General features: G+C 46.8%; 1 protein-coding gene and 1 long non-coding RNA gene across 5 annotated transcripts in view; one reads left to right on the top strand and one right to left on the bottom strand.

Annotated features, from left to right (window-relative positions):
• LOC129048390 (uncharacterized) overlaps window positions 1-4,160 on the top strand; it is a 14,773-nt gene extending 10,613 nt beyond the window's left edge. The window contains exons 2-3 of the long non-coding RNA XR_008510708.2: window positions 322-495; window positions 1,246-4,160. This is a non-coding gene — a long non-coding RNA (uncharacterized LOC129048390). The remainder of the gene's footprint in view (window positions 1-321; window positions 496-1,245) is intronic.
• Window positions 1-12,076, bottom strand: part of DOCK1 (dedicator of cytokinesis 1) — a 547,152-nt gene that overhangs the window by 438,125 nt on the left and 96,951 nt on the right. For 2 of the 4 annotated variants that reach the window (XM_024253415.3, XM_054523054.2), the window contains exons 11-12: window positions 7,582-7,654; window positions 4,035-4,177 (exon numbers count right to left, since the gene is read on the bottom strand). In XM_024253415.3, coding sequence (XP_024109183.1) covers window positions 4,035-4,177; window positions 7,582-7,654 — 216 coding nt within the window. The remainder of the gene's footprint in view (window positions 1-4,034; window positions 4,178-7,581; window positions 7,655-12,076) is intronic. The other 2 variants (XM_024253416.3, XM_054523055.2) reach the window with 1 other exon arrangement.

Below are 12,076 nucleotides of genomic sequence, written 5' to 3'. Positions count from 1 at the left end.
CTGTCCTCTGGCTGCCCATTCCTGTATCCGCTATCCTGGAAACGGCATTCTCCTTTGCACAGATCTCTATTAGCTGGAGCTGAGAAGTCAAAAGTCAATGATGATGTTGTGTTCTTTGCCAGCTGGTGAAACCCCCTTTCCTCTTGCTATCTAGTCAGTCCCTCTAATTTATTTAAAAGTACCTACTGAGCACCTACTATGTGCCAGGCAAATACTGGGCACTCAACCTACTGGAGACATAGGGCAGACCCTCACGACCTCCCCTGACAGGGGTTTAGCGTCCATTGCTGACGGTCAAACACTAACTCCACGGTCTCTTAGAAAAATATGCAACTGTGAAGTTCTCATGGGAGAAGTCCTGAGCACACTGCAAGGCATCCTGGGACCACAGTCTCAAGGGTCACAGAGGAAGGGACTTCAGGGCTGAGACCTGCAGGAAGCGAGGGAACTGAGGCCTGTCCTCACCCAGGGGAGGTGGAGCCCTCAGATGCTGTGGTAAGACAGTGGGGAGGCTGGGGTGGCAGGGACTGTGGTCTATCTGAAGGATGGGGGGCACCCAGAGGGGGACTCAGGAACAAGAGTCAGGCTCTGACCTGACACCCTGTGGCTACACGGAATGTGTAGGCAGGAGAACAGAGCACAGTGGGGATGGAATCGCAGCAGGGAGGCCACCGCATGATCCTAGCTGGCTGGCAGGACGTGAACGCCACTCTGGAGGGTGGGAAAGGGGACCAGCATGACGATCAAATCAGCAGAACCACGGGGAGTTGGGGTAGGAGGAGGCGCAGCTTACAGAGACGGTGCCCCTTGCAGGCACAACCACTAGCAAGTCCCGGGGGTACCATTCCTTGGAACAGGAAGACCCACTCTAGGCAGAGCTGCCTGAAGGGCAAGCACCCAGAGTGGGGAAGGAAAGAAGAGTCCCGAAAAGAGGCAGGAGAAGGGCCCACTTTGAGAGCTCACAAGGGGACAGAGACGTCAGAATGGGAAACTGGGACGGGATGGTGCCCATGCAGCCAGAGGGCTCCTGGTGGGAGACCGGGACAGAGGGGACAGGGGCACTCAGGGAGAGGGCCGACGCTGGGAGGCAGAAGGGCGAAGATGAATGGGAGACAAAGACCAGAAAGAGAGGCCACATAGACAGAGACGGATGTATTACTCAGGGTAGGACTGCTTCTTGGTGTTTCTTTTTTTTCCTTTTTTTTTTTTTTAAATATAATTTTTTCTTTTTCCTTTCTTTCTAAGATATGAAATTCCAGATCATGGGAGGGAGAGTTTGAAGGAAGGATGAACCACCAATAGAAAGCGGTCCCCAAAGAGGTATCGGGGATGGCACCCAGACAGGAGCACATGTACCACTGCCCAGAATGTGCATTTCACTAGACAAGTGACGACAAAAAGCAAGTGGGAGCTAAACCCTGCCTCCACTCGCTCACAGAGCCACAGGCCCTGGCGCTGGCTGCATCTCCCTACTCACCCGGTTGATGGGGCCCCTTTCTCTAATTCACACAAAAGCACCCTGAGCTAACAGCAGCTCCAGACCTGCAGAATAGGTAAGCAGACAGATGTGCAAAGGGCCAGGCACTTCCTTACCCTAACCCCTGGCCCTGGCCTCCGGGAGAGCAAACCAAAGCCCAGACCCTGATGGAAGAGCCTGAGGAACTGGCACATTGGCTGACAGGGAGCTGGTCTTCCCTGGGACACCAGGATGCAGCTAAGAGTTTCTCAAATATCAGGAGTTTGAGTCCAAAAGCCTCCCTGGAGAATGAATGTCCACAAAATAAATCTTACAGAAAGATGCTTCTTTGAAGGATTGCAGGATGTGGTGAAGTCATTATTTAGAGGTCAAAGGTTAAGACATGAGGATGGAACACTTAACACTTAATATTAGAAATCCTGCGTTTCAAACACCTTTCTCAGAAACGCCAGCCTGCTCAAATATCTTAACACATAAACTAATGCACTAGTGAAACAATTAAATTTATTACCACACACTTTAAAAATGGAAATTAAATGTTCCTGATTACCCTGTGTTTTAAATGCTTTTCTCACAGGAGAAAAAAGTGCATTTGGGGTTGACATTTGCTTAACCAGAATAACTAAAAACAAAGAGGATTAGCATACATTCTATCTCAAACAACAGAACCAGCTGTCTGGAGTCTTCATGAATTCACTGTCCACATAAAATGTCCCACACCTCTGGGTTCAGGGATCAGAATAATTTGGATTAAATATTCAGGATTTTGTCTATTGTGAAGAGGAAATATGTTGGCATAAACCAAAAACTGGCCAAGGCCAAGGGTGAGCTCAAGAGACAGGAGGCGCATGTGGACAGAGGCATGAAAAAACCCAGTGGTTCTCTCTGAAGATGAGTATCTCCTCCATGTCCCTTCCACTCCTGGGACCGCTAACAGTCACTTGACAGACAAGCAAGGATCAGGTTAAGCCTGGGCTGCTGGTGATAAAATGAGCTCCGGTGGGCAGCGCCCTGAAGTCCCGGCGGCGGATCTGTGCGGCTGCCCTCACTGGCCACATCGCTCACCTCTGACCTGAATTCCACCCACCATTGTGCCCTGGAGAAAATTCAGGTTCAAGGAAAACAAGCACTAGTCATGTTGCCTAAGGCCATTCTGATTCAGGAAGTCACCCGTGATCCCCTTGACAAAACTATCACTGTTCTTCTCCCTCGGTTTTCACTGTGACTTGAAAATGCCCACTCCTCCCAGAAGTTCAAGGAACTGGACCCTCGGGCATGAGCCCAAGGTTCACCAGCTTCAAAGATCTTGGCCACACACTAGTGAGCCTGGCAGAGCCAGGCTTCTGGTCCTCTTTCCCAGTGATTTCCTGCTGGCCTGACACCAAACTCCACTTTCCCTGAACGACTCTAATAAAAGTTTATCAAAACTCTGATGACTGCAAAAGAAACTGGAGATCCGAGGGCAGTCCCAGCTCGAAGCACTTTAGGATCGGCTGGCAACCTTTGCACTGGCACTCCTAGCCTGAGAGTGACTCCAATCTAAACAGCCCTAATTGGACCTCCCTGTGGTTTTCAATTAAAGTGTAAATTGGGAGGGCTGTTAATTTAGGAGAAGATGGGTCCTGGGTCAGCTGGAAATTGCTCTGTCTGCAGAGGCCACATCTCATTGACGTTCTGGGTTGGGGTTTTTGTCCTGCTACTGTTTGCCAGACAGCGGGGTAGTTCACACCAGAAGAAAGCTGGAGGTCCCTGCAGAGCCCTAGGAAGGCTCATTCTCTATAACATTCTTCAGGCTCAGTTCACATTCTCCTTTAGAATAGTGGGAAATGAATCAATATAATTGTTTTGTAAAAGTCTAGTGACATAAGGTAGCTGGACGATGAAGCAGGTCTGTTCACCGAAGCTCTACCGCATTTACGGGCAGTCTGTATAGATCAGGGAGTGAGACGGTCAAGTTCTGAAGGTGACTTCCCCTTGGGCTGGAGGCGGGGCCTCGGTCACAGTTGTTTCCTGGCAGCCCTCCTGGCCAGCCAAGCGCCAACTGTCACCGGCCCGAGGTGATTGATTCATTCCTTCTGCCAGCAGCAGGTCAGCTGCTCGGAAACGTGTCAGTGCAGGATTAAAAACGGTGAGTGTGAGGCGGAGTGTAGGGGAGGAGAAATCACTTAAATGACCTAACTCAGGGGAGCAAGTCTGCACAAATGAAATCACCTTCTTAGGGAGACCAGCAGGGGAGACCCAAAACAGGCAGTGATTAGCACACAACATGAGCAGAGGGAGTTACGCCTACCGCCTGCATGTTCCTCTAAACATCTAATCCGACCCCACTCTCTATCCAGGAGTGGGCTTTCAGCTGTGTTCACAAGGGTGATGGGGAAGAAAACAGTCATGCACTGTACATGGGGGCAACTGTAACACACATTCTCCACCACGATCACTATCCTCCCCATCATCATCACCACCATCATGATCAACATCAAACTAAAACCAACCCAGAGAGCACTGTCCCAACGCATGCAAATACACACTGATAGAAACAAAATAGGAAAATACGTACCCTGACCCTTGTGGTTGACTTCTTTGGCAGCGATGACTTTGTTTATAACAGTCTGAAGGAAGTCATTCTCCCCTGCCACCCTGGGTGAAAAACGGGATGACATGTTCAGCGGCTTGTGTCGAATGGCGTCGTCCAACGCGAGCCTGGAGGGCACGGGACGACCAAGACCACAGGAGACAACGGGGCACAGAGACCCATGGGTCACGGTAACAAGGGAACATAAGAGATCATCGTCACCGAGTGCGAGGGGGAGGCATCATGAGTCAACGCACGACAAAGGATGGGAGAGGTGACAAGAGAAACAGGGAAAAGCACTGATCAGGAAAATGCTGAACCACGAGAGGGAACAGAGCAAATGAGGGCAACCCTCTCCCCCAGGAATAAACGTGCACCAGGCCTCCACTGCGTCTCCATCAGACACTTGTGTTTAAAAAAAGGAGCTTGTCTGAAAGCCACGTGGTTGAAAGGCATTTAATCCCAAAGAATGTTTATGGCCATTCCTCCAATTTCAATAATTCTGAACATAGCATAGGTCAAGGGGCAGGTTGATCTAAAGGGAAAAGCAAAATCGAGATTAAAAAAAAAAATTCCTGGAACCTAACTGCTTGCAAAGGCTTTCTACTCTACCCTCTTGGACTATGTACACAACAGGCCCTAAAATGACTACATGTGAGAAGAATGGCACCATGTTTGGAGAACACTACTACCTATTCCCATGGGTGGTGCCGTTCTGAACACAGAACACCCATGTTTTCAGGGCCCATGAACCAGCAGCCTGTGACAGATGCTGTGCTGTACGAGAGACCGGCTACAGGTAGCATATGCCCAAATAGAAATAGCATGTAGCACAGCAAAGTGCACTATGAAATGAGCAAGAAAATAGACAGCACGGCCATTATGTTTAAAATCAATCCTGGGAACAAGAACAGTGCTATCCATCACTTGAGCCACATGACTTGAGGGAACTGAAGACTGTTGTCATTTACTTCACCAAGTTAAAAAAGACAGGGAGGGAGGGAGATGTGCAATGTGTTTCCTTCTCTAAAACCAACCCTGTGAGATAATAAATCAGTTTTAATGGAGCAAAAAATGGTTTCATTAGCATGACATTTCCCAAAGAACTGGTTTCATTGCTTATTTTGCTATTAAAAATCATGCTGTTCTTTTGTTTCTAACACTTCAAATATTCATCTGTCTATTAGTCTTCCTTTAATGGAGCATGGAGTCACAAATTACATAAGAGTTACACATGGAATAATATATTTTTGAAGTGGACATTCCACTACAAGACAGAAAAAGATGGCAGCAAAGCACAGGCAATCTCAAACAACTCATAACATGTTCTGTGAAAATGTTATGTTTGAGGGATTCAAACAATCCCTCAAGTTGGATTTGTTTGTTTTTGTTTTTGACTTTTCACAGAGGACACTAGCAGGCAACAGGTAATTTCAACTTAGTGGTACATCTGGGCATCAAGAACCTCTGAGGTCTAATATATAATACAGCATTCAAAACAGCAGGGGGCTGCATTATTTCTCATGAGAGAATGAGGCAATTTAATCTTATAATTTTACAAAGGTGTATTTTATTTATGACCTCAATATCTGCCCAAGTTCCACGATACTGTTCCCCTTGTTTGCTACGGAAACTTCCAGATTCTGCAGCACTGTGTTTCTTTTATAAACTCTCCTCACTGGGTGGGACTACAAAACATTATTATCCAGCAGAGCTTTCTGCAGTGCTGGAGATGTGCTATGTATGTGCTGCCCAGGACGGTGCCACTGACCTCCCCTGCTGCCGAACACTTGAAACAGGACCAATGTGACTGAAGAACTAAATGTTTAATGCTACTTCATTCTAATTACTATTATTATTATTATTGAGACAGAATCTCCCTCTGTCGCCAGGCTGGAGTGCAGTGGCATGATCTCGGCTCATTGCAACCTCTGCCTCCCGGGTTCAAGCGATTCTCCTGCCTCAGCCTCCCAAGTAGCTGGGATTACAGGCGCCTGCCGCCACGCCCGGCTAATTTTTGTATTTTTAGTAGTTATGGGGTTTCGTCATGTTGGCCAGGCTGGTCTCGAACTCCTGACCTCAGGTGATCCTCCTGCCTCGGCCTCCCAAAGTGCTGGGATTACAGGCATGAGCCACTGCGCCCAGCTCATTTTAAGTATTTTAAATAGCCACATGGAGCTAATGGTTACCATATTGGACAGGAGAGTAAACCTAAAGCATTTAAGCCACAAAGAGACCTTTGCCTCTAGTTGTGCATGGTGAGATACATATAACTTAACCCTGACTCCCAGCTCAGTAACGCAGGGTTTGCTGTTATTCTTATGTCAAGAAGATAGCAAAATCTCCTACCGAGCTGTACAAAAAGCCTTAGGGTGCTATGTGACCAGATCGCCCGCCTGCAAGGAAAGCCATACTCTTCTTGTCTTAGCCAGTGGCACTCAAGACCCAGAGGAGTCGGGTGGGGTTGAGTGCGGTGGTCCGTCACCAAGGATGCGTGGGGCAGAGGGAAGCCAACCTCACATCTCCGGGCCCCCAAGGAAAGGGCTCCTTCAGTCACTCAATTACTACCCGCCTCCTAAACCCTTTAGCCAACAGCTAAAAACCATAAAATTTCTAAAATCTAAAAATGTGTTTCAAGTCTGAAGTCGATTAAGAATAAAAATGAGGGAAAAGTGAAACGGCAGAGCACTATGGCAGGTGGCTTCCACTTCCCCTACCACGCCTTCTCCCCTAACATCACCCCCCAATCCCACACCCAGGAGGAAGCTGTCTCTCACAATTAACCTCAACCATCTGGATTCCTTTTTCTCTCCTCCTCTGTGAGGAGTAGGAGTGCTCTTAAGTGGCCAACGACCATCATCTGGGTACACTCTTGCTTCCACACGAGGGAAATAAACGCCAATTCTTCCCACCAGTTCCCTGGGTTCTACCCACAAATCAGATAATCAATTGAATGAATCTCCTCCAAGAGCTTTTTCTCAGCTTCTGTGCCTCTTTAAAGACTTCAGGTCAGAACTAGAGAAAGCCTAAAAACGAACACAGATAGGCTGCACTCTAAGCAAAAACCCAGACACAAAAATCAGCAGTGTGATTATATGCTTTAAAGCATTATTTCTCGCTTTAAAATAATTCATCATAATTTTGTTTGGTTTTCTATTTTAAAAACAGCAACCTCCTATGATGAATTTGGAAGTATTGTGCTTTGAAAATACAAATAGCTACTAGAATAAATCAATTATGTAAAGAAACATTCAGGCTCAGAGCAGAGTTGTAACTCTGTGCCTTCTATATAAGGCAATTCAGTGATTACAAGTAAAATCTCCTACTTCCAGGACCATAAACAAACTTTGACCCAGGATTCTTATGGCTACAAAAAATTCCATGTACTACAGCAGTGACTAAAGAGGTTTTTCATAATTATAAAATAATCAATCCTTAGTTATGTTTATCCATTTAATTATAAAGATAATTATTACAAGCCTACGTTTTCCACATTATATCTGGCTAAGTACTTGAATTCCTCCATACTTACGGCTGAAAGGGAATGAAATGCTGCTTATCTTCATCGTCTACTTTTCCATTTATTATATCTGTTACATCCATCACTGGAGACAAAAAGAGAACAGAGATTGTTTTGGCTTAAATGCTATAATCACAGAACACAAACAAACAAACAAAGGAACATCAGAATATCTTCTGGCAAACAACAGCAAAAGCTGTTTTCTCATAGCCAAGTCTAAATTATTTCCCTGCTTGAAAGACAAATTAAGTTATCAGAAAATGCTGGCCCAAATGGAACTGGGGCTCAAATGGCAGAGTTCCATTTAATAATTTCCTTTGCCTATTATCCAACTGTCACCCTAGAGCTGCCCTGTCCAACAGAACTTTCTGTAATGATAGAAAATGTTCCATAACAACAAGCAATGAAAATGTGAAAGCATAGGCCAGGCGCAGTGGCTCACACCTGTAATCCCAGCACTTTGGGAGACCAAGGCGGGCAGATTGCTTGAGCCCAGGAGTTCGAGACCAGCCTGGGCAACATGACAAAACCCCATCTCTACAAAAAATACAAAAATTATCCAGATGTGGTGGTGTGCGCCTGTAGTCCCAGCTACACAGGAGACTGAGATGGGAGACTTGCTTGGGCCCAGGAGGTGGAGGTTGCAGTGAGCAGAATTCACACCACTGCCCTCCAGCCTGAGTGACAGAGTGAGACCCTGCCACAAAACAAAAGAAGAAAATGTAGAAAGCGTGATGGAGGAACTGAAAATTTACTTTTATTTCATTCATTTAATTTAAATTTAACTAGTCACATGTGACAAGTGGTTACCACGCTGGCCAGCACTGTTCTGAAGCCTCACGTTTTTGCATTCCCCCAAACAATTAGGCAAACAAGTAGCTACCATTTACCAAGCACCCACCACATGCTGGTATCTGTTGATGCTCTTTTAAGAAGACACTTCAAGGCAAATCCTCAGAGTCACCTACCATACTGACAAGAAACTGAGGCTCAAAGACAGGCATGAACAAGCATGCTCAAAGTCTACAGCTAGAAAGTCTCCAAGACCCAAGCTCTTTCAATCCTATTAAACTGCCTTCACAAACACACCCCCCGGGAGGTCCAGGCCTGCTAACGTCACAAGAAAGGCTAATATCCTTTGCAGTGTTCTTGTGTTAAAAGACATTCCCTGATTACATTCAGGGGTAAACCCAGACACACTGTCTACCTTTCAAACAATTCCTTTTGCCCTTGGTCATGACAGAACAAGAAAATCCAGGAATAACCCCAGATGGCCCGGGTCACTTTCCCTGTCTCTGCTACTGCTCAACCGCCACACTGGACTTAAGAAAAGAGAAGAAGATGCCTTGTTTATTTTCTTTGCACAAGATCCTTCCCCAGAAGGGTCTCTCTGTAGCCCAGCTCTATGTTCAGGTAAGAGGATCAGTCTAAATATACTTTGTCCAACATATAAGTAATCATATATTGAAAATTTTCCTCTCTACCATCACCATCACCACCCTCCAAAAACAGGGAGGGATGCATAGAACCAAAAAAAGCAGCATCCTCATCCCCTGCTTGGTCTGGTGAAGCCCAAGGGGCCTCAGCAGTGTGCCCTAAGGGACGACACCCACACTCACTCCACTCAACCAAGGGGACTCAAAGAGCCAAGAGCCCACGGCTGTGTTTGCAGATACAGGTCAAAGAATCCCAAATAACTTGGAACATCAAATGACAGCTGCTCAGAAGATGCATGGTCTGGACACGAGCCCTCACCTGGCCTGGGGTAAGCGTTTCCCAGCTTCCAGCACTCTTGGGGGTGACTGACCCACACACAACTGACTGCAGCACCCACCTTTTAACCTTTTTCCAAGATGCCTGAGACCACCAGTTCAGCATCCTTCAATAAACTCATTTGGGCAGCAGCCCACGATGAGCCAGAACCAAGGGAGTCTGACCGAAGCAGGCCCGTCCTCACATGCCAGCTGGTCCTGGGTGGCCTTGCTGGGTGCCTGCAGAGCTCCTCTCTGCCATGGGACTCATCTCACCAGCTGACCATGGGACTCCCTTGCCACATCCCCAGTGCCCAGCCCTGGAACACAGGACCATGTGCAGGAAGGCAGCAAACAAGCGGGAAACGCAAGCAGAGCCTGAGCACCCACAGGTGGAAAACGCTCTGAGTCCCGCACCCATCCTGAGCCTCAAGGAGAAGGCCTTGACGTCACCAGTCATCACCGCTCATCGCGCTTCCCAGGGACTCTCCTGACTGCTCTTCCGCACACAGCCCCATGCAGAGGGAGTGCTCCCTGCAGTTTGGACAAGATGTCCCTGACACCAAAGGAGGAAATAAAGGACTTGGGGAGAAAACTCCCCCAAACAGCCAGCCCAGGGTCTCTACATTCAGGTAAGAGGATGGTGAAAAGACAGAGTCCAGCTGAAGTCAGTACAGCTGTGTGAGGGAGAGGCCGGGTAGACAGACGGCACCGCGTGATGCTGGAAGACAGAGGGTAGGAGAAGGAAGAAGGCAGTGGCGTCGGGACAAGAGTGACGGAGGCCCAGGGCCAGCACAGGGAGGAGAGCAGAAGGCGGGAGGTGAGAAACATCTCGCAGGGAGAGGGGCTGATGGCTCAGTCCCACTGGTAGGGCTGCATCAGGATAACTTGCTCATGGCAAATGGACCCCCACACCCTGCGAGTCAGCAACTCCGCTGCAGGGGCTGTCCTGCAAACAGGCACAGGTGGGATGCTTCAAGCCCCAGGATGCTCACTGCGTAGCTACTACACCGCAAGGCTGAGATACCCTCAGAGCACAAAGCAAATGACTGCTGGAATCACAGGGCTACAGGCTGCAGCCATTGAGAAGTCGAATTTTTGAATAATACTTAATAAAATGACATGTTCATAAGATAACGCTAGGTTTGTTAGAAAGATAAAAGTATATGCAATGCAAACATACTTACTACTGAACTGCACACCTAAAAATGGTTAAGATGGCAAAAAAGGGACTAAAAAGACATTAAAAAATCAATCAGTTAAATAAACAAATACATGGTAGGATGGGATACTGTATTCAAAAATCATATGCCACACACAGAAAAAAAAAATTGGAAACAAACATATCAGAATAAACATGAGGTACTACCCTGGCTATGTAAAACTATGGATAATTTATTTAACTACACTTTTCCATAAAATGTCCATTATTTTTACAACTTTCTATCTTTTAGAAAAAGATAGAAAAGGTTACATTATAAAAAGGTTAAAAGACAGAAATGTGACACATTCTTTTCAACTGAAGACTAAGAACTGTAGACTTAAAGGTCCAGGAACACTTTCTCATTTTAAGGAACTGAACTCTGTTGACACAGACATGCAGAAGTCATTCTGAAGAAAGCCTCAAAATTAAATTTGCATGTGGAAATTGAAGTAGCATACGAATAGGTAGAATACGATTACCAAAATGTTGATCAACTTTCTCAGATGTGGGAAGCATCCCTTCTATCCCTTCTTTTTTTTTTTTTTTTTTTTTTTTTTTGAGCGTGTCTCACTCTGTTGCCTAGGCTGAAGTGCAGTGGTACAATCACGGTTCACAGCAACCTCAACCTCCCAAGCTCAGGCAATCCTCCTGCCTTGGCCACCCCAAGCATGTACCACCACAACCGGCTAATTTTTGTATTTTTTTTTTTTTTGGAGGGTAGAGATGGGGTTTCACCATATTGCCCAGGCTGGTCTCCAACTGCTGGACTCAAGCAATCCACCCACTTTGGCCTCCCAAAGTGCTGGGATTACAGGTGTGAGCCACTGCACCCGACCAAGTATCCTTTCTTAGTAACAAAGAGAACATCTGGTTGGACAACACACTGAATAAGTTAGAAGCAAGTCCTATTAAAAGAAATTCCCCAGATGTGCTGAATGCCACCACGTGATCAGCGGGGCAGAGTAGGGAGGGCAAGGTGGTCTGGTGGCAGCAAACTGCCAGTCGCTGAGTGGCCCATAGTGACAAACAAGTGATTTTGGTTAAAGTAGAGATTCTGGTTTACCTGGACAGGAGTGGGGCTTGTGCAAGACTTTTTTTCTTTTTTTGGGGGGGAGCGGGGGGGAAGTTGGTGGGGACAGGATCTGACTCTGTAGCCCAGGCTGGAGTACAATGGCACGATCGTGGCTCATTTGCAGTCTCGACCTCCCTAGGCTCAGGTGATCCCCCCACCTCAGCCTCTTGAGTAGCTGGGACCACAGGTGCAAGCCACCAAGCGCCCAGCTACTTCTGTATTTTTTAGTAGAGACGAGGTTTCGCCATGTTGTCAGGCTGGTCTTGAACTCCTGATCTCAAGCGATCTGCCTTCCTCAGCCTCCCAAAGTGCTAGGATTACAGGCATGAACCACAGCACCTGACCAAGAATTTTTATTGATAGCTCGCAAGATTTTTCTCATATTCAGTTAGGATTGAGAACCACTGCATTAAGATATTCACTTTTTGTGCCAAAAATTTACATAGCCAGATCACATAATTAAATGTCTCAGAGAAGAGT

This window comes from Pongo abelii, chromosome 8 (assembly GCF_028885655.2).
Source record: "Pongo abelii isolate AG06213 chromosome 8, NHGRI_mPonAbe1-v2.0_pri, whole genome shotgun sequence".
Lineage (NCBI taxonomy): Eukaryota > Metazoa > Chordata > Mammalia > Primates > Hominidae > Pongo > Pongo abelii.
This window is presented reverse-complemented; position numbering and strand designations above follow the sequence as displayed.